At 56.4% G+C, this 27028-nt stretch overlaps 1 protein-coding gene across 2 annotated transcripts in view; it reads right to left on the bottom strand.

Moving 5' to 3' along the window:
* ZFAT (zinc finger and AT-hook domain containing) overlaps nt 1–25382 on the bottom strand; it is a 174062-nt gene extending 148680 nt beyond the window's left edge. The window contains exons 1-2 of one of the 2 annotated variants that reach the window (XM_058668455.1): nt 25190–25382; nt 2792–2968 (exon numbers count right to left, since the gene is read on the bottom strand). In XM_058668455.1, coding sequence (XP_058524438.1) covers nt 2792–2968; nt 25190–25364 — 352 coding nt within the window. In that variant the 5' untranslated portion in view covers nt 25365–25382. Of the gene's footprint in view, nt 1–2791; nt 2969–16945; nt 17045–25189 lie in introns of those variants that run through there. The other variant, XM_058668456.1, reaches the window with a different exon arrangement.
* Between the last annotated feature and the right edge of the window lie 1646 nt (nt 25383–27028).

Raw genomic sequence — 27028 nt, 5'->3', positions numbered from 1 at the left:
AAGGTACAAATAGAATCAGTGAACTGGAAAGTAAGTTAGAAGAATGTTCAAAACACAACACAAAGAGACAAAAGGACAACAGGTAAGAAGTTAAAGCTAAGGACAAAGCACTGAAAACAACCTAGCACACATTTGTCAGTCCACTCAACAAATTTCAGGCATACAACGCAGTATTGTAACGTCTCCCAATTCTTTTATTTCTGTACAGGATTTCCTTCTGGGGATAATACATGATTCACTTAACCTTTCTTTTCTGGACATCTATCATCTGGCCAACTGGGTTATTTTAAACAAATCACCATGAACACTTTGTGTCTTTACATTGGCTATATTCCTGGAAAAATCGCTTATGCAGAGAAAAATGTTCATTTCAAAGTTTTCTATCAGGATGTTGTTACCAACTGACTTTCTACCAGGAGAGAGTCTTTTCTGTCTTTCCGCATCCACGTCAAGCCAGCAGTGTGATGTTGCGCGCGAAGGTGTCGTGGCTTTCATCTGCATTTTCCTGGTCCTGGTGAGGTTCTGGAGGGAGACCCCTCCAGGAGGCTGAGAGACAGGACCACAAAGGCCAAGGACACAAGATGGGTCCACTGCCCAGGACACCGGCAGGTGCCATGCTGGTGGTCCCAGGGCCCATGGACAACAGTGTCCTGAGTGTCTGAGTTCTGAGATAAGGGAGTCCCAGCCGGGGGACAGACCCTGAGCTGACTGAGTCCTGTCGAGCCAGCCCAGGACGCCCGGGAGACAGTGCCTCACCGATCCTGTGGGAATTCTACCAGCTTTACTAACTGTACTCAATTCTTCGTCAAAGAAATGAAGATTGTTAAGTTTACCTTCTCTCTTTTTCACATCTCATTTTAGTAAGAAGAAAATCTTAGCTAGCAAAGATGTATAAAGCACAATCCAAAGTCATTTTTCAAAGCTCCCTCCATGTTGGTCCATGTGACTGCCATCTGTCACATGAGGCTGACAAAAGAGACCACCGTGTTTCTGAGTGCAGCATTCCAGCCCAGAGGGAGGGAGACCCCAGACAGTCAGCGACAGAGCCAGCTTCCCTCCACCTGGGCCACTCAGAGAGGAGGGCCGTGGCAACCGTGGGCCAGACTCACAGGTACCCCACTCTCTCCCAGGCTAGGTGGGCTGGGCGAGATCTCTGGAGTGAGACCCACCCTCCTTTTGCCCAAAGCAGAGAGCATCAGAGGTGAGCTCTGGGTACTGAAGCACATATCTTGCTTCTGCTTTCCCCAAGCTTGGAGAGAACCTGCCGGCCAGGGCTGTGAGGGGGCGCGGCTCTCCGAGGACAGGTCCCCGGTGCCAGCTGGAGGGAAGAGGGCGCACACACAGTTAACAGCTCCTCCTTCTTGTCAATGTAGTTTCAGGGGCTAGCTTTAACTTCTCACCTCACACGTCAACCACCCAGTAGATCTTCCTGACTTCTCAACAGCTTAATCTATCATTGGTATCTCTCCAAGCACCCTGGGAACAGCCAGACGGACCTGCTAACCCATGCATTCTCTGCCTGCAGCCTTTCCTTGTTAACGGTGTCAGACAAATGATCCATATACACCAGCCCGTTCAGAAATGCCGCCCTGAATACAAATGATCCATACACAGCAGCCCGTTCAGAAATGCCGCTCTGAATACTCCCCGGAACTGGGCATGGGTGATGAGTGCGGCCAGCGGGTCCTACCACGGGGCATCTGCCCACGTGGCAGACTGGCTGCTGCTCCTCACGCCATAAAAGGGGCATTGTGGGGCGCTTCTTGAGCTCCTGTTGGTAGCTGCTCTTCCTCTGCTGTTTCTGTCTGTAGACCTAATTATGGGGATGTCATGGTGTCTAAAATCCAGGCACCTGCCATTCCGAGGGAGTGGTCAGGATGCTGCACATGAAAGTGTCCCACTTCACAGACTGAGCCGGAAGGATCCCAGGTGAATGGAGGCCTCACAGTGCAAACCCTTGCTCCAGGCCTGCACAGTCAACTCAGCAGGGCTGGTTCTAACAGCGCATGTACTGAGTCACAAAGCAGCCTTCCTAACTCGTGTTCTGTGTGCTGGCCACCATCCTGGGGACACGAGGCACACTCTCAGACTTGAAAGCAGTATCCACTTCCCTCCCTGGCAACAGAGAAGTAACTCTTTCCTTTCCGACAGGCAAGTGAGGCTTGGAGAAGTTAGTCCATTTACTGCAGATGCTGGGGCTGCACTGAACACCTCACGTGCTTACAGCAGGCTGGAGCTGCAAGAGATCCTCCAAAGATACACTCTTCCCTGAGCACACCTACAGCCGGACAACTGTGGACATTGTGGTTAGAAAGGTGGATTTGGGGGTCAGTATTGTGGCATGAAAGGTTAAGCCACCACAGGCAGCACCCCATGTGGGTGCCGGCTTGAGTTTTGCTTGCTGGATTTTCAACCCAACTCCCAGCTTAAGGCCCAGGAAAGCAGCAGAAGACTGTTCCAATGCCCCCCTGCATCCACATGGGAGACCGAGGAGAAGCTCCTGGCTCCTGGCTCCCGGCTCCTGCTTTGGACCAGCCCAGCTCCAGCTGCTGAAGTCATTTAGGCAGTGAACCAGCAGGTAGATGAACTCTCTCTCTCTCTCTCTCTCTTCTAACTCTTTCAAGTAAAAATAAATGAATCTCAAAAAAAGAAGAAGAAAAGGCAAGAGAAGTGAAAAGATGGATTTTACAGATTTCTGCAATGCCTACAAAACTGGGAGTTGGCCCCCAGGCATCACAGTGGGCAGCCCCTGCAGGCATCCCACCCAGCCACGCACATGCCAAGCCCTTACCATCTCCGGGTTTGCTGGGGTTGGGCGGCTCAGGAGAACTCAAAGGCCTCAGTGGGATGATGATGTCTTCAACATTAACCCCTTCTTCCCTGTGCTTCTCAGACACGTGGGAGAGGAGCTCCGACTGACTGGGTGAGAACAGGTTACAGCATTTACACATGAAGATGGCCGTGTTTTCTGTAAGAAAGGAACAAAACTGTCATTTCACCTCCACATTCACAGGGAGGCCTCCCTGTGGGATGCCCCTTTGAGTCACAGCAGCCGCCCACAGCTGTGTCCTTCCACGGACACAGCGGCTCACAGGGAAGGGAAGAGGAGGGACAGTGGAAGGGCGATGCTTGGAGGCCAGAAGAGCCCGTGTTACACCCCAAGTGCAGTCTCTGGATGCCAGGGAGGCGGGGGCCCAGGAGAAGAGGCAGTGATCTCTCCACTGCTGGAACCATGCAGGAAACATGCCAGGAGTGCAGCAGGACTGGGAAACTACAGCACCGAGCCAGTCTGACTCTCCAGCTACTGCACAGGCCTCAGCACACAGCTGCCCAGGGGAACACCAGCACCTGTGCCGCCCAGGGGAACACCAGCACCCGTGCCAGGGGACACCGGCACCCGTGCCGCCCGGGGGAACACCAGCGCCCGTGCCGCCCAGGGGAACACCAGCACCCGTGCCAGGGGACACCAGCACCCGTGCCGCCCAGGGGACACCAGCACCCGTGCCGCCCGGGGAACACCAGCACCCGTGCCGCCCGGGGGACACCAGCACCCGTGCCCAGGGGACACCAGCACCCGTGCCGCCCAGGGGACACCAGCACCCGTGCCGCCCAGCACCCCCTGGCGGCCTCCATGAGCAGCTGCCTTTGGGACACCCCCAGCCCTTGCCATGTGGCGGCTGGGACCCAGCACCTTCCCTACCATCCCCACCCAAGATCTCAGCTGCCAGTGCTGTGCTATGGTCTGGGTGTAGTTTGAGGGTTCTCCAAGGCTTTGTGCACTGGAATTCAGTCCCCTCCCGAGGGAGGAAGAGGTGGAAACTCAGTCGGCCTCTGGTGCCGAGGGGGTCCTCCGAGGAATGCAAGAGCCCCAAGCTGAGCTTCCTCAACAGAACAACAGGCGCCAGACACACGCGCTCGCCCCGTCCCTTGCCACAGCACGCTCAGAAGTCGTCACGCGTCAGGCCTTTAGACCTCACACTTCCAGAACCACGAGCCACTCGGCCTCCTGTCCTTTCTGAAGCAGCCTTCCTCAAGCACTTCGCCGAGGTAATGCGCACTGAGACACCTCGCATCTGCCTCACTCCCCGCACCAGCACCCCTGCCCCACTCTGCTGCCAGTGTGAAGGTGGCACGAGGAGCACACAGGGTCCCTACCCCACTGGAGCAGGGAATGTCCACAGCATTCACCGTGGCAGGCCCCTAGGGATGCTCATGGGGGACCCACACTCAGCTTCAGTGGCTGTGGTTTTTCTGTTCTTACGGCAAAACTGCCCTGTGGCCGGGAAGGCTGCTCCAGGGCCCCTGTGTGCAGGGTGGAGCTCCTCCCGCTGCAGGGCGCCCCGCCCTCACCCCTCTTTCTACCAGATCCTTCCCTCCAGCCTGTGAGCATGCTCCTGACACTCTGTCCGGGGGCTAGTGTTGTGGCATGGTTAGCAAAGCTACTACCTGTGACACTAGCATCCCATACAGGCACCAGTTCAAGTCCTGGCTCCTCCACTTCCAATCCAGCCCCTCTTAACGTGCCTGGGTTCCTCCACCCACAAGAGGACCCAGATGGAGAACCTGCCTCCTGGTTGCAGCCTGGCCCAGCCCCACCACTGCAGCCATTTGGGAATCGAACCAGCAGATGGAAGCTCTCTCTCTCCCTCTCCCCCTCTCTATTAAAACATACACACACGGCCCTTTCATCCCCACTCCCCCCTACTCAATCATTTTTCTCCCCTTTGCAGAGCCCCTTCCCCCTCCTGCATTGCTGGGGCGACGAGCCCTTGTCTGAGTGTCACCAATGTGGCTCGACATAAACAAGCAACGTGTGAAACAGAACTTCAGCAAAGCACAGCCCTGCTCCATCAAAGAGGAGCTCCCGTGAGCACTGCCAATCACGGTGGCACCCTCGGAAGACAAGCTCCCAGCACAGAGACAACAGCGGCTACCACCAAGCATCTGCCTTGGGGACCAAGTGGCCTCCACCGGCTAGTGGCCTGCCAGGCTTCAGTATTCCAAGTACAAAGTCACGGCGCCTACTCAGTGAGGAAGCACACCAGGAGACCACAGAGGGCACAGTGTCTCGTCTCGGGCTTCCCCTGCAGCCCCGGGGACCCGTTCAAGAGGTGCTCAGGAGGCCAGTGTCCAGGAGAGGTGTGGGTGCCCACAGGCAGCAGAGCCCGGCACCCGGGGACAAGCACCGCTGAAAAAGGCTACCGTCCCACGCACGGTCCCCTGGCTTGTTCTGTTGCTGTCAAGACCGTACACAGAGGCACGAACCCAGGCATGTGGGTGCTCGGCAGTGGGTCAATCATGACACCTGCCCACTGAGAGCTCCATCTCCAGGGAAGCCAGGGAGGAATGGGACAGAGGACAGGCTGGGTGAGCACAGCGCAGCTGTTGGGGACAGACACCGTTCACAGCTGGACACCAAGAGCAAAGCCAGCTGGACTAACAGCAAGCATCCCAAAGTCTTACAGTCAGACTATTCCAAAACTCACTTCTGCTTTCTCTACAATTTATCTAACTGACTTTGAAAAAGAAGAAAGAAGAAAAAAGACCAGACTAGACCTCGTTAGGCCTTGCAGTACGCAGGGTAGCAAATGCATCAGGCAGGACGAGGCAGCAAAGAGCAAGCAGTGAGCTGTTCCGGCAGGGACTGCAGCCTGCACGCTGCATCCCAGAGCAGGGATGGCAGAGGCAATGCACCAAGGCGGGAGCCAAAGCACAGCGGACCACGCAGGCTGCAAACAGAGGGAAGGCGGAATGCTGGGCCCAGACACCTGGAGGTTCCAGGAGCAGCGCCTGGATGCACCTGGAGGGACAGCCAAGGGCCAGTCAGGAGCTCACAGAAGAGCTCTTGGGCTTCAGGGTCCACAGATGCGGGCTCCAGCCGCTATGCCCACCAGGCTGACCAGCCCCCAACCTACAGATACAGGCTTGATGCAGACCATGTGGTCAGGTCTGCCCAGCCTAGGCCTAGGATGACCATGCCATGAGGTCTGTTAAGCTTCATACAAAGCCAGTAGGACCAACCTGCCCCATGCCATGTGAGCGCCTGGGCGTCCTGCTAGGCTGCTGACGGCAGGTGCAAGCTGACAGTCCGGCACAGCCTATCCCGGTCATGCAGGCCACAAGAGTGTGCTGCAGCCTGGGACACAACCTGCAGAGGCCCCCAGGCCCCTGAGGAGGCGAGGCCTGCGCTCGCTGGACGTGCTTGCAGAGTGTCCAGACAGCCCAAGGCCCGAGTACACTGCACCCCCTTCTCCCCTAAATATCCGCCCCAACAACACGGGGGCCGCTTTCACTTCTCCTTGCAGCTAATATGAAAAGAGGAGACGCGGTCGTAATTATGCTGTCAGCTACTCCTGATGAAGATGCTATAATTTGGATGCATTTTTAGATCCAATTACTGTGTGCTTGTCCTTAACAAAAGAATTTTAAGGGAAAATGACACATTCAGCACAAGGAAAATCGCCGGAATTTGGGGTTTGGGCATCTACTTCCTATGAACTATTCGCCAGTTTTTAACCAGCTACTCTGCACGATTAAAAAAGGAGAACCTTAAAATAGCTGTACAAACAAGTCCTCGCTTCTGAAATCTGATGTGCAAACACTCCCAGTCGGGAACAGCCAGGTCCTGGCTGCACCTCTGACCTCCGCACCTGCTCGGCCGACCCAGGGACAAGCAGGGACCCGTGACCCCACTGCTCCCTGGGGTATGGGCCCGCAGGTCTCAGGAGGGCGCTGGGGAGCTGCTGGGCACCACTTCAGGGGGCTGTTATTTGGTGAGGGCTGTTGAAGAAGCTGCTGGGAGGAACCCCCTCCTTAACTGCCAGATCCTGGAATCAGAGAGCACCCAGGGCGAGTGCAGCCCTCGGCTGAGACCCCCCAGCTGCAGCGTCCTGAAGAAGGTTCTGGCACCAGCACACAGCCCAAGGCTCCAGGCCTGTGCAAGACCAGGTGCTCCGACTCACAAGTGCGGGGCGCCCTGTGCAAGACAGGGCTCGGGCACTGGGGGTCTGGGGCCCTCATGCCAGCTCTATGCCTGCCGCTGCCCTTCCTGACCAGCTCTCAGCAGGAGGGCACACAGTGAGAGGCTCAGAGGCTAGTAACCCCACACCGGAACTCCACCTCCTCCCGAGAAGCCCAGCATCACGGAGCAGACGGGGGTGTCCCCTCCCGCTCCTTCTGCTGGACACAGATGGGGGCGACACCTTAGCTGAGTCCCAACCTCACACACACCCTCCCACCTCTGGGCAGGGTCCCATGTTCTGTGCCCTCTGCCCACTGCCCTTCCAAGGCTCAGCAGCGCCAGGCACAGAAGGTACCTGAAGCCACTGGCAGGGACAGTCTCAGGGCCCCCCAGGGAAAACTTAAGCCTCGTTTCCTTGTGGACCCCATGCTGGCAGCAGCAGCAGGAGTCCCTGAGCTGTGTACTTAAAAGCACTGAACACTGTGGCTGTTCTAGCGCAAGTATGTGCCACAGTGGAAAGTGTGTGAGCGCCATGTGAAATCACCTGTCCAAAAGCAACACGGGCCTTCTCAGCGTCACACCCGCAGCTCCACATGAAGTTAATCCACTTCCTCAAAGGACAAAGCTCCAGAACCAACAGGACCCACCTGAAGACCACGGCAAGGAGAACCGTGGCTGCCCCACCTGTCCGCTCCCCATCCATCCGAGATGCTCTCTGGGCAACGGTGGCAGACGCAGGGCTGCCTGTGTGTCCAGCCCTCAGCCATGCAAGCTGGCGCCACTGCCACGGGGAGCTGTGCCCACTGCTCCCGCAGCCCAGCCCCACGCTCCACTGGACAATGGCGCTGCTGCGAACACGGCGGGTACCAGTGAAGGCAGGGTGAACTGCCAAGCGCAAATCCGTACCCACCAGGAGGCAGAATGATCCACTATCACGCCGAGATACCACTCCATGTCCGGGTACTGTGCCCGCCACTTGTCTTTAAATGAGGTCACCAAGTCAAGTCCCAGCTATTCCACTTCTGACTCCATGCGTCCTGGGGTCCTGCCACCCAGGCTGGGAGAGCCAGACGGAATTTCACGCAAGCATGTGGACAGGAACCAGTGGACGGCAGCTCTCTCCTTGTCCCTGCTTCTAACTCTGCCTTTCACATGAACTTCTAAAGTCTTTTGAAAAATAATCACAAGTAAACGTAAAAGAAAGCTCCAAGTAAAACAGAGTTCCAATAACGCAGTTTGATTTATACTATCCAAGAAAGCAGAGTTGTATGCTACTTATTCAAATGGCGTTATTTATTTACTTATTTTCATCAACCTGAAATTAAGTTCTTGCAGAATTATAGAGTGAGAGAGAGGATGAGAGAGAAAGAAAACGAGACAGAGACTCTTCCATCCACCAGTTCACTGCCCAGATGGCCAGAAGGGCCAGAGCTGAGCCGGTGAGTTCACGCTGGGTCTCCCACGTGGATGCAGGGGCCCAAGGACTGGGGCCATACTCTGCTGCCCCAAACCATTAGCAGGGAGCTAGATGGAAAATACAGAGGCTAAACCTGCTAAACATTTAAAGAATGTTCAGCAGGGGGCCCAGCGCCATGGCCTAGTGGCTAAAGTCCTCACCTTGAACACACCAGTATCCCATATGGGCGCCAGTTCTAATCCCAGCAGCTCTACTTCCCATCCAGCTCCCTGCTTGTGGCCTGGGAAGGCAGCTGAGGACGGCCCAAAGCCTTGGGACCCTACACCTGTGTGGGAGATCCGGAAAGAAGTTTCTGGCTCCTGGCTTCAGATCGGTGCAGCACCGACCATTGCACTCACTTGGGGAGTGAATCATCGGACAGAAGATCTTTCTCTCTGTCTCTCCACCTCTCTGTATATCTGACTTTATAATGAAAATAAAATAAATCTTAAAAAAAAAAAAAAGAATGTTCAGCAGGGCCTGGCACGTAGCCTAGCGGCTAAAGTCCTCGCCTTGAACACGCTGGGATCCTATATGTGCACTGGTTCTAATCCCGGCAGCTCCACTTCCCATCCAGCTCCCTGCTTGTGGCCTGGGAAAGCAGTCGAGGACGGCCCAATGCATTGGGACCCTTCATTCGTGTGGGAGACCTAGAAGAAGCTCCTGGCTCCTGCTCCTGGCTTCAGATCAGCTCAGCTCTAGCTGTTGCACTCACTTGGGCAGTGAACCACTGGACCGAAGATCTTTCCCTCTGTCCCTCCTTCTCTCTATAAATCTGATTTCTCAATTAAAAAAATAAATCTTTAAAAAAAAAGAATATTCAGCAGCAAAGCCAAGATCCCATTAAACTATCAGTGTTAGAAGAGGATGAGCAGAGTCACAAACTTTTTTATTTATTTATTTATCTTTATTGGAAAGGCGGATATACAGAGAGGAGAGACAGAGAGGAAGATCTTCCGTCCGATGGTTCACTCCCCAAGCGGCCGCAGTGGCTGGAGCTGAGCCAATCCGAACCCAGGAGTCTCTTCCAGGTCTCCCACGTGGGTGCAGGGTCCCAAAGTCTTGGGCCATCCTCCACCGCTTTCCCAGGCCATAAGTAGGGAGCTGGATGGGAAGCAGGGCTACCGGGATTAGAATCGGTGCCCATATGGGATCCTGGTGCGTTCAAGGCCAGGACCTTAACCACTAAGCTATCGCACTGGACCCCAAACTCTTATTGGACTGTATTTTCTATTTGGTTTTCATTTGCCCTGAAGTTATAAATCAGTTAGGGCCCATGACTTCCCAATGAGAGTGGAAACATGTTAGCAACACCAAGCTGCCTGGCTATGGCATCTGCTTAAGGAGTCAATTCTCCCGTTGAGCACCTCCTTACAACATTGTATCTCTTTCCTCTATCACCTGGCTGATTCGCAGAACCCTGAAGGAGCTGTGGCTGTGCCATCGACCCCACCCCCACTGAAACCACCTGCTGTGGAACCAAAGATGGGGCTGAAAGCAGCAGCAGCAGCTGAACAGGAAACAAATGAACTACACAAAGCCCTCCCTGGGTGCACCACACCCCCACACAGTAGGCTTGATGCTAGTGTTTGCTCAGACCTGAGACCTCATCTGTTTTAGGTAGCACTGTTGGCACGCACACCTCTTAAGCAACCAAAGGTTGGAAGTGTGTCCCCCCGCACGGAGACCTGCGGGCTCCCTCTCGCTCCATGCACAGGTGTGATGGGAAGAAACTCAGGGACATGTCCCTGACTCAGCGGGGTCTGGGCACTGGGCAGGGAAGCCTCACTCCCAGCTCCACTGGCCCGGCGAGCAGCCTGCCAGGATGGCACTTCAACCCTTGCCCTGGCACCAGGCAGTGGCAGGCAGTGCCACTGGGAAAAGGTGCCCCAGCCTTAGGACACTGGCGCCCCCTGTCGGACAGCAGGGGTAATACACCTGTGTGGGAAAAAGTCACTGGCCAAGCATTTGTCAGCAAACCTTCCAAATAAACACAGGCATCTCTCGTAGGACATGAGCCCCTGGGAGGAGGCACATATGCAGTGCACAACCTGCCCTGCTACACCCAGGCTACCTCCGTGTAGGGCAGACATGAGGGTGTCATGAACTAGCACTGCAGGTAAGGCAGCTACAAGCTGCTCCAGGCTCCACACCAGGCCTGTGTTTCCAGTCACCTGGATCACCTCACAGGAGGCATGGTGCAGTAGGCTAAGCCTCTGCCTGCAACACCAACACCCCATGTGGGTGCTGGTATATGCTCCGACTCCTCTACTTCTGACCCAGCACTCTGCTTATGACCTGGAAGAGCAGCAGCGCATGGCCCAAGTGCTTGCCAACCTGCACACACGGGAGAGACCCGGAAGAAGCTCCTGGCTTTGGAGTGCCTCGGCTCTGGCTACTGTGGCCATGTGGGGAGTGAGTGAGCCAGCAGGCAGATCTTTCTCCTCACTCTAGCTCCTCATCCTTCTGTAAATCTGCCTTTTGAACAAAAATAAATAATTTTTAAAATCTCAGGAGAGAAGGCCGGCCGTGGACACCCATGCAGAACACACTGGCCGCCGCAGACAGTGCCGGAGGGCGGGGCCCTGGGCCTGGTGTGCCTGAGGACACTCGTCTGGGAAGCGTCCAGGAGGAGGTGAGGCAACCGGAGGGGATGAGAAGACTCCAGCAGAGAAGGGGGCGTCAGCCGAGGGCGTGCGGGTGGGACACAGGTGCCAGGCAGGGCAGGCACGCAGCGGCTGGGCAGGGCACACACACCAGTCTCCCCCGGGGCAGAGAGAGGACTGGACCCACGGGAAGTCCTCCCTCGTGCAGGTGTTTAGGCAGCCGGCCGGTCATGGGGTGGGGCCACGAGCCCGCAAGTTGGTAGCCCATGTTTCCCACGATGATAAAACTCCCGAGACTAAAGGAAAAGGCAGGAGAGGGATTCCTAGCGGGGAAGGCAATGAGAGGAGCCACCCCCCAGCCCATGCACACGGCTCCCCAGAGCGCTCTGGGCCCACACTAGGGGAAGACCTGTGGGAGGCACAGGCTGTCAGCAAGGGGCCAGGGTCCCGGGGCTGCCGGGGCTGTGGGGGCTCATCTCACAGCTAAGAGGGTCGGGGTACGTCAGGCCCTGCTCTCCTGGTCACGTGTGAAGCTGACGATGGAGAAGTAAAACAGAAGATGAAATTAACCAGCACCAAGAGATGCACAGGTGCAGAACTCCAAGTCAACTGCCTGCCCACCTCCTGCCCTACACGGCACTGTGAGGACTGCGAGCCCCGGCGGCCCCACCCCACTTTTCCAGAGATGAAGGTCAAAAATGGAGCTACACCAGAGCCACGGCTTTGCTCCCTGAGTTTGCTGCTGGAGCGGGGGGGGGGGGGGGGGGGGGGCGGGGGGAAGGGGGCAGAAATTCCAGACCGTGCCCCAGCAGGCGCCATACACGTGCTGGCAGCCCCCTCTGGTGGCCAATGCAGGCACTACAACTGAATAGGCCGCAATGAAAACTGGACCTGAGGCTGCAGCCCATTGCTTTAGGTGCCCTGCTCTGCTGGTGCCGCTTACTCACTAGGAAGAAAGACCGTTGTCCTAAAAGGAAAAGGGGCCGGGCCGGGAATCTAAGAGTTAAACCTCAAGTTGTCACACAGCAGGAACACAGCCACTGGGTAACAGTGATGTATCGTCATGGGGAGGGGACAGTCCTCCTGGCCCAGGTGCGCATGGCCAGCCCAGCAGGTGCAGCAGTTGCGGCTCTGGCCACAGGCTGTCCTCATTACAATCTGCTTCCACCAGGCCAGCTCTCCGCCCACCCTCACCTCCACAGGGTCCTCCCACTTCTGTCCACATCTCTGTACTAAGCAGAAGCAGCGTCTCCCGGAGTGGCAGCCAAGGGCTTCCAGGGGGAACATCACAGCCACCGTGGCTGCCCCCATCGGGGCAGGCTAGCCTGGGTGGGGCTGGGGCCAGGGCGTTCTTCCTGCATGGGAACAGCCGTCTACATCCACATGCCCTTTGCTACTCACTGTTACACATCAGCCTCGGGCACCTGAACACATCTCAGGAGCGATCCAGTGAGCCTCCCACCTCAAGCCGCAGAGCTCCCAGCCCACTCCAGCCCTGGTACTTCGTCACCCGGGCACTGCTCCTGGCCTCAGCATCACTCTTGACTGTGCAGGACGTTGCGATTTCAAAGAGGCCGGCTGGGCGCTCAGCATCCTGTGGAGCAGACAGGAAGGACAGCAGCTCTAAGCAGCCCTGACCCCCTGTGGACGGGCAGTGCACAGACCTCGCTTCAGCCCACGTGAACAGCAGCTCGGGAAGCCTGAAGAGGAACCAGGCCTTGCAGCCTGCTGAGAGGCACCGAGCTGGGCAGCAGGCCACGCCTGCCTCCAATGCTGGAGGAACCAAGGCCGCACCTCCTGCCCCCTGCCCGCCCTGCCCATGTAACAGCTCAGGGTGCCCCCTGCCCGCCCTGCCCATGTAACAGCTCAGGGTGCCCCCTGCCCGCCCTGACCATGTAACAGCTCAGGGTGCCCCCTGCCCGCCCTGACCATGTAACAGCTCAGGGTGCCTCCTGCCCGCCCTGACCATGTAACAGCTCAGGGTGCCTCCTGCCCGCCCTGACCATGTAACAGCTCAGGGTGCCTCCTGCCCGCCCTGCCCATTCAATGCCTCAGGTGTCTCCTGCTCTAAGGCTGCAGGATGGACAGTGCACACTGACCACGTATTTGCGGGATTCGCATCCAGTTCTTCATAACTAGCACCATCACACTCCACGGAGATGCCCTGGAGGAGCCCTCAGTGGGGGAGGGGGGACAGCAGGGCGGGACACGCTGGGGATGCAGACAACCAGGATGGGCTGACGGTCACAGACACATTCCCTCCACGCTGACACACTCCAGGCCAGACTCCCGGGCAGTCAGTCTGCTATTGCTGAGTGCCAACACAGCTGGCAAGTGTGGCCGTCTCCCTGGAGAGCCTCACAGCTCACTCTCTGTGAGTTGGGACCGCCACTCCACACCCACTGGGGCTGTGGAGAAGCACGGAGGGCCCTGCATAGCTCTGTTTCTGCAAAGTCACCAGGGGGGCCCTGTGACATCACTCACAGCAGCAACCACACCCATGTGATGTCACCACGGTGACCACGCCCATGTGAGTCACTCACAGCAGTAGCCACACCCACATGATCTCACTGCAGTATTCACACCAATGACACATCCACATGATGTCACTGCGATAACCACACTCACTCCCACATGATGTCACTGCACTGGCCACGCCCACAGCACATGTGCTATGACTCTAGTACCACGGTCACAGGCCGTATGTCACTGCAGTAACTGTGTTGACGTCAAAAGTCACAGAATCTGCGTCTCTCGGCGGGTTTAAGAGGGAGAGCAAGGCACGCGGCTCCTGGCTCCCCCAGCGCAGCAGTGGGCTTCTGAGCAGCCTGCTGCCCAGCTGTGTTCCAGGGGCATGGTGTGGTCGCCACACCTCTCAGCTACCTCTCAGATCGGAGGCAGCCCCTAGGCCAGCTGTAGCTGTTCCTGGAGAGGGCCTGCTGCAGGTCCCCACGAGGGTGGCAGAGACCCTGCACACTGCCCATCCTCCCTGGCTGTGCTCAGGGGGCTCTACGCCCTGTCCAAGCTGGCATCATCTAACACACATGCCAGGCAGTCATGTGTGTCACTTTCAGCCACAGCAACATGAAAGCCACCAGTGAAATCACCACTATGTCCAAGGGATCATCATTTGACTTACAATCCACACTGAAACGTTCAATAAAAACAGGTCCACCATTGTGGCACAGTGGGTAAAGACAAAATCACCTGCCAGCCTGGGCACCCATTCATGGCCTGGTTGCTCCCCTTGCACTGGGAAGGGGAGCTGACGCACTGGGAAGAACAGTGGAAGATGGCCCATTGTTTGGGCCCCTGCTCCCCTGAGGGACCGGGGAGAAGCTCCTGGCTCCTGCCTTCCAACTGGTCCAGCAGCAGCTACCGCAGACATCTGGGGAGCGAACCAGCATATGGAAATGCTCTCTCTCTCTCTCTCTCTCTCTCTCTCTCAGGAAACAGCACAGCAGTGCAGCAGGCTAATCCTCAGCCCTGTGGCGCTGTCACGCCACAAGATGGCGGCTCCTGTACCACACAGCTCTCTGCTTACGATCTGACCCAAATCCTTGGGAACCTGCACTCACACGGGAGCCCCAGAGGAGGCTCCTGGCTCCTGACTTCAGAGCAACTCAGCTCTGGCCGTTACAGCCATCTGGGGAGTGAACCACTGAATGGAAGACCTTCTCTCTGTCTCTCCTTTTCTCTCTGTAAAATGCCTTTCAAATAAAAATAAACAAATTTTTTTAAGTCTGATGGAGGGGGAAAAAAAGGTGTGCCAAAGAAGTCTGCAAATTGCCATGTGTTATCTCCCATTTACAACACAGTGTGGATGAGGCACCATTTCCAGAGCAGGCTCTGCTCTGGGACCTCCCACTGCTTGGCACCCACCAAGACAGGGGCACTGGGAAGGGAACTAGCAGACGTTGAGTCACAGGTAGCAGTCGGCATCTGGGCTGGCAGGCCAAGGCAGGTGCCAGAGGAGTATCACCCTGTGTGATCACCACACATCCCAAAGCTGGCTGTGTGCCCCGGGCTCCTGGAGTTGAAAGAGAGAGGAAGCACTAACTCAGAGGGCATTCAGCCTGGCCCATCCTGTGTCAGAGGGCCGAGTCCAGGCTGTCAGTAACTCGGAGGGCATTCAGCCTGGCCCATCCTGTGTCAGAGGGCCGAGTCCAGGCTGTCAGCTTCCTCCTCGTGGCAGCGTTGCTACCACCCAGTTGGGAGAGCTGGCTTGTGTTCCCAGGCCAGCCCAGCTGTGGCGGCATCTTGAGAGCATATCAGCAGATGGGAGTGCTCGCTCTCTCCCCCCTTCTGCCTCTGCCTCTGGAATAAATTAAGAAAAATAACCCAAAGGGAAAAAAAGGCCAGGAAGGAAGTGGAGGCAGATGTGGGCGGCAGCTCATGACCTTGAAATTGTTAAGTGTCTGCTTTATTAACTAATAAAGTCCAAGACTCACCTCTGTTCTAGAGTGTCTTGAATTTCTAAATTAATTCTAAAAGAAAGAACTGCCTTTTCACGTCCAGAGGTCTCTTTGGTTCCAGAAAATGGTTCAGTGTCTCAAGAGCAGCCACAGGGGACGAAGCCCCAGCCTGCCGCCATCGGCCGCCCCTTCCAGGACTGGCACAAGGTGACATGTGTTCCCACACACCTAGCCTAGTGGCCATCTAGACATATCCACATGCAATGGCGCAACCCTCGGCCAAGGCCAGCCAGGAATGAGGACAAGGGGACCGTCCCCCAGGGACACTGGCAAGCAACTCGGTTTCCTCCCTGAGAATCCTTCCACGGGACAGTGTTGTCTGCAGCCTCATTGCGTACACTCTCGCCGTGGGAAGGGACAAAGGCACCCACGCCCGGCTTCCCAGCCAGTGTTTCCACATGAACCTCCCACGGCGCAGAAGCAACGTCACTGTGCAGGGAAGCCGCCAAATACCTGGGTTTACACCAGTGTGGCACTCAGAAAAGTCAGACCACCCCGCCAGGCCATGGCCCGTGCAGCCCCCGGGTGAGCCTAGCAGGTCCAGCCTGCCGCAGCTGAGCCAGGTAACTGTCAAACAACCTGCTCTCTGGCAGGTGGGCTTCCCCGCCCTTCCACAACCCCCACACCCTGTGGGTGTGGCTGGGGGGCCAATTCCTGCTACAGCCCCAGACCCTGTAGCTCCCAAGGGAGCTGGAACAGGTCTAGTGACACAGACATCCCCAAGGGGGCGACAGAGGCTGGGCCCCAGGAGCGGGGCAGGGGCGGCTGGGAGAAGCCTCCCCTCTGGTTAGCATCCCTCCTAGGAATTCAGGAACTTCAAGTCTGGGCTCCAACGCGGCCCTCTCAGACAGACCATTTCAAAGCCCCATTGCATGCAGACACAAAGTGCCCCGACAGGACCAGGGCTTTCAGTAAACAGGCATTTAAACAATGGGTTTATTAGCCTCACTCAAGAGACCTCACGCTCCAAAGCCACCAGGATCATGTCAGTTGCATCCAGCCAACGCTTCAATGAGACAGATGTCAAAGGTTACAGGCACAGGAGCCTGAGTGTTCACCCAGGGGTCTGCCAGGCAGGCCCACCCTGTCACACACACCCCACACGCCCAGGCAAGCAAAGACCATGTCAGTGGGGCTTAGAGAGACACAGCCCCAGGCGCCCCACCCCCGGCACAAGGAAAGCTCCTGACGCTCCAACTCTCCATCTCCCCCAAAGGAGGGGAAGGCACCCTCCCTCAGAGGCACAATCAGAAGCCGCGTGGGGCTGGGGGGTGGGGGGTGGGGCTGCAGGACAGGTGCCGGTGGGGCGTCAGCAGGACCTCACTGCACAGCCCTGCGATCCCATGGCCTCCCCGGGGCTGCACTCCTGCCTGGATACACAGGCTCTACCCTCAGCTACCAGCCAGCTTGTTTCCCACAATCAGAAAACAGAAAACACAGTCCTCACCTCCAAGACTCCACATCTCCTGGGAAAATCAAAACAAGACACCTCAAGGGGCAGACCTAAAGCGAAACCCCAGGACCAGAACGGAAGCAAAAGCCTTGAAAACATTGAGCACCGTTTTAACTGAAGAGCACAGCCTTGGGCTATGGGGAAGAGTGGGTGGAGGGTGGAGCACCTGCAGTCCAGGCATCCCCTGGAGGTGCTGGTTCCAGTCCCCGTGGCTGCACTTCCCATCCAGCTCCCTGTGGTAGCCTGGGAACTCAGCGCAGGACGGCCTGAACACCTGGGCCCCTTCCCACGCCAGGGCCACCTTGAGGAAGCTTCATCCCACGTGGCCCTGGGCGTCTGGCCACTCGGGGAGTGACCCAGCACATGAAGGTTCTCTCTGCCTCTCCTTCTCTGTTAATGTTCACTATTTGAAAGTATAAATAAATAATTCTTTAAAAAAAAAAAAAGAGGAAAAGCGCTGTAATTAAACTCTATCCTATGGGGAACAGCCTACCTGACTTGGAATTCCTAACAGAGGGGACTCCCACCTACACTGCTGAGGCACTGTACTGCCTGTACTGCTTAGGGAATAATGGCGCCCACGGCCCCTGCGTGCTGCACGCAGGCGCCGTCTGTCCACCCTGGGGGTCTGCATGTGAGGACGGAGAGCCTAGAGACACAGCGGGCCCACCCGCAGTGGACCCTGGGAGCCAGCCTGCCCTCCATCAGACAGCAGCTATGAATACAGGCAGTAGAAAGCTAGAACGAGCCCTGGGGTCTTAGGGCAGGGAGAAGTCTACATAAACACAATGGGTCTTATTTTGAAGATTTATATATTTATCTAAAAGGCAGACTCACAGAGAAAGAGAGACAGAGACCTTCCACCTGCTGGTTCACGCCCCAAATGGTTGCAATGGCAGAAGCTGTGCCAGGCCAAGCCAGGAGCCCAAAGCTTCTGCCAGGTCTCTCATGTGTATGCAAGGTACCGAGGACTTGAGCCATCCTCCACTGCTCTCCTAAGCCATCAGCAGGAAGCTGGGCCACAAATGGAGTAGCCAGGACTCGAACCAATATCCTTACAGGATGCCGGTATCATAGATGGCAGCTGGACCAGCAATGCCACAGCACTGGCCCCAACAGAATCAGTTACAGATGCATGTGCGTAAGCCTGAATTGAGGTTACATGTGTGTATCATGTGTGGGCACGACTGGCCTGAGATGCGCATATGTGGCATGTGTGTACAAGCCGTGTCCACTGAGAGAGCTAGCATTGAGAAGCCAGTGACAATGAGCACCGCAAGTTCCAGGTCACACTTCTCAATGCCATCCTCCACAGAAAACGACCAGGGTACCCCAGGAAGGAGCTGACTCACACGATCCCACCCAGGGAGCGGGTACCGTCAGGGGCTGCAGCCGGACAGGTAAGGGGCAGCATCCGATTCAGTCCTGCAGTCAGACTACACACACTGCTGACTAAACTAACAGGGCTAGCATCCAGTGACATAAACAAGGCAGAAGACAGGTTCTTGCTTACACAGAAAGGCCAGGGGTGACCATGTGAGCTGCCAGACCCATGACCTGCCTTGCCTCCAGCCACTCTCCCACAGTGCAGACGTCACCAGAACACGACAGGCTACGCCTGAGCCCATACAGATACCCCAGTGGTCCCCAGTGCAGCTGGAGGGGGTCACCCAGGAAGGGCAGGCGACACAGTGTGCCTGGTAACCCTCACTGAGTGGCCGCCACAACGTGACTCCAGCAAGAACATCCATGGGTGTGATCCTGTGACACAGGAAGCTTGCGGAGTGGGCAGCAGCGGGACACACAGTATGGTCTCTAAACAGAGTCACAGGGGGACGTTCAGTGACCTACGGGACAAGCAGTCACCTCTCCTTAGCTCCACCAGCACTGTGGCGAAGCCAAGCCCTGTGCCTCCAACCCCTGCCCAGGGGGCCAGTCATTTCTAGGGTGTTCCTTCCTGTCTCTCCCACCCCACAACGCAGCCTCTGGATCCAGCCATGGGGAAGGAAGCACGCTGGGGAGCAGCCAGGAACAGGCCTCCATGGGACGCTGGCAGGCTGGTGCTGAGCTAACCCACCCGGGGCCAGTGCTGCAGTGAATCTGTGAAGCCAGTGCCTGGGATGGCAGCATCCCAGCTCAGAGTCCCAGTTCCAGTCCTGGCTGCTTCCAATCCACCTCTCTGCTTCGGTGCCTGGAAAGGCAGTGCAGGGCGGCCTGAAGGGCCATGTGGCCAGGCCACCCCAGTCACTGTGGCCATCTGCAGAGCGAACCGATGGATAGAGGATCTCAATCTCTTTCTCTTTCTCTCTTGCTCTTTCTTTTCTTTCTTCCTTCCTTCCTTCCTTTCTTTCTCTCTCTCTCTCCCTCTCTCTCTCTCTCTCTCTCTCAAGAATATTGGAGAAACTGAGCAGTAGTTTTTCATGGATTGCACTTTCTCTTTTATGTAACAATGTTTCCACCTGTAGGAAATGAACACTGAAGGTAAAGGGGCATTCAGTCTGAAACTATCCCAAACAATTCAGAAAGCAAATCAGAAACAGGGAGATAGAGCAATACAGTAGCACACTGATACTGGGAGGCCACACGGGGTTACGATTCTTCCAGTTTTTTCTAAGCATGAAGTTATGTCCAAGCAAAACATGCAAAGAACTAATTCTGCAGGCCTAGAATGTACCATCCGATGTCTCAGCATGTCACAGAGGGCTCAGCCCAGAACCTTCTGTCAGTGGCTGCCTCACCAGCTCACCACCCCTCAGCTTGCTCCTTGCTGGTTCCCACGGCTGGATTCCCCCTTCCTGAGAAAATGCTCCATGGTGTCCCCCCCAAACTCCTGCACCCCACACCCCTCTTATCCTCAAACCAAGGAGTGGTTCGGAGGACAAAAGGTTCCTGTCATAGGAGATGCTTTCCTGGGAGACAGCTGAGTGGCAAAGAGCAGCGTCTGAGTTTACAATTCAGAACGAAGACATGTAGACTCTCCGTTTGTCTGAACTCACTAGGATGTTTTCCCATCACTGTGGGATGGCTATGAAGTGTCCCCAAAGGCCCATGGCTAGAGACTTGGTCCCTGGGCGGTGGTCCTGCGAGCTGGTGGAAGTTGGGACTACTGGGATCTGGCGGAAGCCTGCTGAGCTCCTGGGGAGACCTGTGGGCCCAGTCTCTGCTCCACAGCCACTGTGCACCCTGATGGGACAGCCAGGGGCCCTCACGCAGCCCTGGGACCCCCAGTGCTGAGCACTCACCACACAAGGTGCAGGAATATTGTCCCGGGAGCACAAAGCTCACTGACACACTGCCAGCATGGCTCAAGTTTTACAAACAACGAAAGCTAGAGAACAAGGTCTGCAGAGAAATTTCCATTCTTGAAGAAAATGCATGAGGGCAGCACAAAAAGTTCCTGCAAACCTGGCAGTCTCTTTCCACGCCCTTCCTCCGCAGAGTTTCCAGCGCACCCTTGTAAGAAGAAGTCCCTGGGTAAAGCGAGGACCAGCACACCAACAGCAACCTCAGAGGGGAAAAAATCAGCTCTGCCCAGCGACAAACCTGCAGGCGTCGTCGGCAGCTCCCTGGGCAGGCAGAACTGAGGGCAGCTCCCTGGGCAGGCAGGACTGAGGGCAGCTCCCTGGGCAGGCAGGACTGAGAGCAGCTCCCTGGGCAGGCAGAACTCGGGGGGGAGGTGGGCACCCCCTGCCACCCACCGCTGGCAACTGTGTTATGAAAACTGCACATGGATTTCAAATACTTAGTAATACACAGAACAGGATTTAGTCTGAGGTACTAAAAAGTAGGATGTGAGCACAAAAAGAGCCCTTTCATGAATTTTAAAACTGAAGAAAAATAAGCATCAAGTCAGCACAGGCACAACAGAGCAACTGGCTAATTGAGTGCCAGCATCCCATTTGGGCGCCAGTTCCTGTCCCGGCTGCTCGGCCTCCCATCAGCTCCCTGCTGCCGGCCCAGAAGCAGGTGGCTCAGGGATCAGCTCAGCTCAGCTGTTACGGCCATCTGGGGAGTGAGCCAGCAGAGAGAAGATCTTCCTCTCTCCTCTCTGTAAAATCTGCCTTTTCAATAAAAACAAATAAATCTTGACCCAAAAAGGTGAAATAATCAGGGCTTTCTTTAAAGTTTACCACAACAATGACTTCAGCAGAAAATTACAAACGGAAATTTTTTGCTCATTTTCTTAAAAATGCCTTTCTTGATACAATTTAGCTTTTTTAGTTTCTTTTTTTTTTTTTTTTAAGATTTATTCATTTTTATTACAGCCAGATATACACAGAGGAGGAGAGACAGAGAGGAAGATCTTCCGTCCGATGATTCACTCCCCAAGTGAGCCGCAATGGGCCGGTGCGTGCCGATCCGAAGCCGGGAACCTGGAATCTCTTCCGGGTCTCCCACGCGGGTGCAGGGTCCCAATGCATTGGGCCGTCCTCGACTGCTTTCCCAGGCCACAAGCAGGGAGCTGGATGGGAAGTGGAGCTGCCGGGATTAGAACCAGTGCCCATATGGGATCCCGGGGCTTTCAAGGCGAGGACTTTAGTCGCTAGGCCATGGTGCCGGGCCCTAGCTTTTTTAGTTTCAATTCCATTTACTTTTGCTGTGAATTTTATCATTTCTTGCTTTCTGTTCATGTCTTCTTTTTTAATAATTCCTTGAGATGCATTATTAGTTCATTTATACGGGACATTTTGGTTGTTTGTAAGTACCTGATGTTATAAATGTCCCTTTCAATGCAATTTTGGGGTTTTGATATTTTTGTTTTTATTGTCATTTCTTTAAAAAAAAAAGCTATTTTTTTCTTTTTCTCTTATTAGTTCTTTCAGTGACACACAGGTCATGCAGTAGCATCGCCTTTTTCAAGAAGGTTTTTTATTTTCTATTTCATTTCTTTAGCAACACACAGGTCATTCTAGCATGTTACTTTGCTTCACGTGGTTATAAATTATCTATCGCATCCTGTTACCAATTTTGTTTCATTGCTTTTTATTTATTTTTTTTTTAATTGCTAGGTCAGATACACAGAGAGGAGGAGAGACCAAGAGACCAAGAGGAAGATCTTCTGTCCGATGATTCACTCCCCACATGACTGCAACTGCGCCAACCAGGAGCCAGGAACTTCCTCCGGGTCTCCCACGCAGGTGGCGGGTCCCAAGGCTTTGGGCCGTCCTCGACTGCTTTCCCAGGCCACAGGCAGGGAGCTGGATGGGAAGTGGGGCCCAAGGGATTAGAACTGGCGTCCATATGGGATCCCGGCGTGTTTAAGGCAAGGACTTTCGCTACTAGGCCACCGCACCAGGCCCTTTACGGCTTTTTAAATGGATGTACAGTAACTGTGTAATAGACTACCATATCCAGATGTGAAGATACAATGCAGTATGCATCTCTACTTCCAGATCAAAGATGGACTCCCAATGAAACCATTAAATATACCTTGACAATAGAATGCTGGACTCTGCATTGTCCATGCCCACAATTTCAAGGTACACTTAGATAGCAGAATGACAGACTCAATACTGCTTAGGAAGGAATATGCATCCAAATGAAAGAGTTGACGAGGGGAGGAACTGGGGGAGGGGAAATCCCAGTGCCTACAGGACTGTCTCATAAACTGTACAAGTAATTACTGAAATAACATTTTAAAAAGAAAGGCTCAGATGGGGCATGCGCTGGGGTTCAGGAGGCCTCCACCTGCAGCAGGGGCACCCCACACAGGAGGGCCAATTCAAGTCCTGACTACCCGGTGGCAGAGCCCTGCAGTGTGTCTGCGAAAGTGGCAGAAGACGGCTCAGTGCTTGAGACCCCGTCCCCCACATGGGAGACCCAGGTGGGGCTCCTGGCTGCAGTGGCAGATGGAAGATCTCTCTTCCTCTCTCTCCCTGTCTGTTGCTCTGCCTCTCAAAGGGCCTGGCGTGATAGCCTAGCATCTAAAGTCCTCGCCTTGAACAGCTCCGGGATCCCATATGGGCGCCGGTTCTAAGCCTGGCAGCCCCAATTCCCATCCAGCTTCCTGCTTGTGGCCTGGGAAAGCAGCCTTGGGACCCTGCACCCACTTTTGAGATCCTTAAGAGGCTCTGGACTCCCGGCTTCAGATTGGTGCAGCCCTGGATATTGTGGTCACTTGGGGACCGAATCAAAGGATTGAAGGTCTTCCTCCCTGTCTCTCTTCCTCTCTGTGTATCCGCCTTTCCAGTAAAAATAAAACAAATCTTTAAAAATTAACAATAAAACTTTAAACAAAAAATTAGATAATACTAAAGATGAAGTCGGAGGTGGCGAAGCACCCACATGAACTTGAACGAACAGAGTTCACTATTTGTGGCCTGATTGAAGATCACCAGGTCACAGCACAAGCGAAGCCAGCCCCGCCTGCACCTCCACTGGACCGAGACTGACACCCACAGGACATCAGAACAGGGACGCGGCAGGAGCAGCCGGGCGCGGCTGTGCCAGCGTCAGGCCGAAAGGCAGGCACCCTCCAGCAAGCAGCTGCGTGAGGCGGGACTGTGGGCTCAGCGCAAAACACAGCCTGGGTCCTGGCCACAGCTTTGGGGGGTGCCAGGGCTGGGGGTGCTCCGTCACACAGGCTCCCACCAGTCAGTCACATCCAAACACTGCCTGGGCCCTCCGAGGACTCAGCGCCAGGACCCTCAGCTCTAGAGACGCACTGAAGGGCTGTTGGCACCACCGGCACAAGTGCCCTCATCAGCCGAGCTGGAGGTAAGAATGAAAGTTCCCCCCTCAACTCCTTCTCCCCCATTCCCGAGAGCCATGGCCAAGGCCCCAGCTGCTCTTCCTATGGCAGCCTTAAGTTTTTATTGCGTAGCACTTCACTCCATTTCCCGCAAGTCTTCCAGACTGTCCGGTAAATCCCACAAGGGGACAAGGGGACAGTTCATTCAGTGTCCCTCCCACCATGAAGCAGCACATGGCAATGAGTTGAGACGTTGTGGGTAGCCTGGTCTGGGGCCCCGGACCCGCCATCCTCCCGCACGCCTGGACAGCGGTGCGGCGGGGGAGGGCAGGAGACAGGGCCAGTGTCCTTCCCTCCTGCCACAACAGGGTGCCTCGCACAACGGCTGCAAAGGTGCCTGGGGGAGGCTCCCAGCACCTGCCTCACCAGCCTCCGCAACGGGCACTCCTTCTGGAAGCTTCTGCACAGGACTTGGTAGACTCAGAGGGCAAGCGTGGAGAGGGAAGTCGGGGGACCTGGGCTCCAGCAGGGGAGCTGGCCCGCCGGCGACAGGAGGGACTGGTGAGCCCACTGAGCAGCGACCGGCCACGGGCCAGGCACCATCAAGGGCATGGAGGGTCGAGCCAGGCACACATGGGAGTGTGGATTTTATCCCAGGCTGGAGGAAGCTGGTTTGGGGGGCCTCAGCACTGTTTTATGGCATAGCTCGTAGGCCTCCGCCTGCAACCCTGCATCCCATACGGGTGCTGGTGCGTGTGCAGGCTGCTCCAGTTACCGCTCTGCTAAGGGGCCCAAGCAGGGCAGCGGAGGAACCCAAGGCTCCCTGCAGCCCAGGTGGGAGACCAAAGACGCTCCTGATTCCCACCAGGGCCAGCTGAGGAGTGAACCAGCAGGTGGACGCTACACTCTCCGGCATTCTCTTCCTTTCACACTCTTGCAGATAAATAGATGAATCTTTAAAAAGGGTTCTATGAGGCTGACTTGTATCATTTTTCCTTCTTCATCATTCAATGACCCACAAACCGGAGAGCTGGGCAAGAAAACGTGGGAAACCAGGGTCCAGGGTGGACAATCACGAGTGTCAGTCACATGTCAAGGGTCCCGGAGTACCCGGGGAGGAAGGGGCACAGCAGCTGGACAGCCGAAGATACCCGAGGGCTCCCAGTGAGCCCTCCAAACACCTTGGCCAGGAACGCGGCTGTCGTAAACAAGGGAGTTACCATTTCACAGAGAGGGAACTCGAAGCCAGGCAAGGAAGGAGCCCCAGCCACGTCCCCCACCCCCTCCAAGACGCTCGCCGGCCGAGCCGGGATTCGAACCTCCCGCCTGCTGAGGAGGCGGCGCGCCGGCGCCGCCCGTTGCCCTGGAAACGCCCCTGCGCACGCGCGCGCGCCACGCGGCGGAACACCGCCAGTGAGGCCCGGCCGGCCGCCCTTCGAGACGGCCGGCCCGCGGATCCCTCCGCCGCGCCGCGCCCGCGCGCTCGAGACGGCTTCCCGCGCGCCCCACCCCCACCCGCCGCGCGCCCCAGCCCCCAGCCCGCTCACCTGCCTCCCGCGTCTCCATGGCAACGCCCCCACCGCGGGGGAAAAAAAAAGCCTCGGGCGCTTCGGGGCCCCGTCCCGCGCCGACCGCGAAGGCGAGGCGCCCCCGCGGCGCTTCGCTGTCTAATTTTATTTTTTTCGGAAAAGAGCCGGCGAGCTTATGGCGAATCTGCGGCATCCAACATGGCGGATGCAGTCTTCGCCCTCCTCCCCGCGGGGCGCTGACGTCGACGTCGCGGGCGTCCGCCTGCGCGGGTCACCGCCCCCAGCGCGGCCGGGCCACGCCGGCGAGGCGCATGCGCGCTGCGGGCTCCGGGCTGCCCCTGGAGGGGCGGGGCTCTCGCAGCTCCCGCAGCTCCCGGGGTTCAGGCGTGTGTTTCCTCGGGTCCCGGCGCCAGGCCGGGCTCGCGTGCGGCGGCGTCAGCTCGGTGTGTGCCCCTGGGTGGCCGCAGCCCGAGTCTCCCTCCGAGGCCCTGTCGGCGCGTGGCGCTCGCGCGTAGCGAGCCACGGGCTGGCGGGCCAGCTCCCCTGCTGGAGCCCAGGTCCCCTGACTTCCCTCTCCACGCTTGCCCTCTGAGTCTACCAAGTCCTGTGCAGAAGCTTCCAGAAGGAGTGCCCGTTGCTGGGAGCGCCCCTTGCCCGGGCTGGAGCTCCCGGCCCCGGGCCACCCTCTGCGGGCCTGTGCGGGCAGGCTAGGCGACCACGTCTCCGAGCCTTCCCGTAGTCCCCGTGGGCTCCGTGAGTAGCACCTGCTGGCACCGGATACCGGGCCCGAGAGCTACGTACCGAATACACGAACATGTTTCTTGTACTTCAGTCCTATTTCACAGCACAGGAAAACGTTGTTTTCATTTAGACTACTCAGACACGTTCAACTTACGCTATTTTGAAATTGGTGAACTGCAGATGCTACACCTAAGGGGCAGACGTGGCTCCAAGCAAAAAAAAAAAAAAAAAGATGAGGACAAGTGTGCCCCAAGCGACTTGGGTTTATTTTTATTATTCCCCTGAAATGCTGGCGTCTGCATGTTCCAAGGGCTTTCCTGGAATAGTCCGGGTTGTGCTCACCCTGCTGGGGTTCTGACAGCCCCGAGCCCTGCCTGTGCCTTCCCAGGGCAGCCCTGGGCTCGGGGCCACATGCCCAGTGTCCCTTCCCCACGCCAGGGCCTTGCCGAGCTTGCCTGCTTCCAAGCGGTGCCATTTGCACCAGGGTGTCCTTAGAAGACCCCAGAGTTGCCTGGTCTCTCTAATGTGTGTCCTGAGCTCCTTCATTTCATCTTTACAACCCAGAAGGTCCAACTGGACCAAAAAAAAAAAAAAAAAAAAGCGGTTGTCACTTTTGCCAGGAGAGGAAGGAAAGGTGGCTTTCTGTGACCAGCCCAGGCGAGGGCCAGCTGTGACGCCCCCTCTCCAGCCCAGCGCCTCCCATGTTTCCACATTGCCTTCTGGGGTGTGCCCCGCTGCCCACCTCCCAAACAGCCAGTGCACTTACCAAGCTGGGGCTGCGGGAGACAGGGGCCATAGGCGTCTCGTTCGGCAGTGAATCGCACGGACTAGCTCTTCCTCTTACGGCCATAAATATTTACAATAACCAGTGTTTTCCCGGGAAGGGATTCCTGTGTGGGAACTAGACTTGCTCTGGGATGCTGACATCGGTTTTGTGCCTGGTTGCTGTTCTGGACAGCCTCATGGCCATGTGCTGTATTGAGTGGGTGCACTGATTTCTCCCGGATGTTGAGATCAAAATGACGTTTGCCAACGGAACGGTTAGAGATGTGTCTAAAGCCCAGTGGGCCCAGAATGTGAAAGGTTGGGGGGTGGACTGTGAGGGGTGTGGCTGGT

The sequence above is a fragment of the Ochotona princeps genome, chromosome 9 (genome assembly GCF_030435755.1).
Source record: "Ochotona princeps isolate mOchPri1 chromosome 9, mOchPri1.hap1, whole genome shotgun sequence".
NCBI lineage: Eukaryota > Metazoa > Chordata > Mammalia > Lagomorpha > Ochotonidae > Ochotona > Ochotona princeps.
This window is presented reverse-complemented; position numbering and strand designations above follow the sequence as displayed.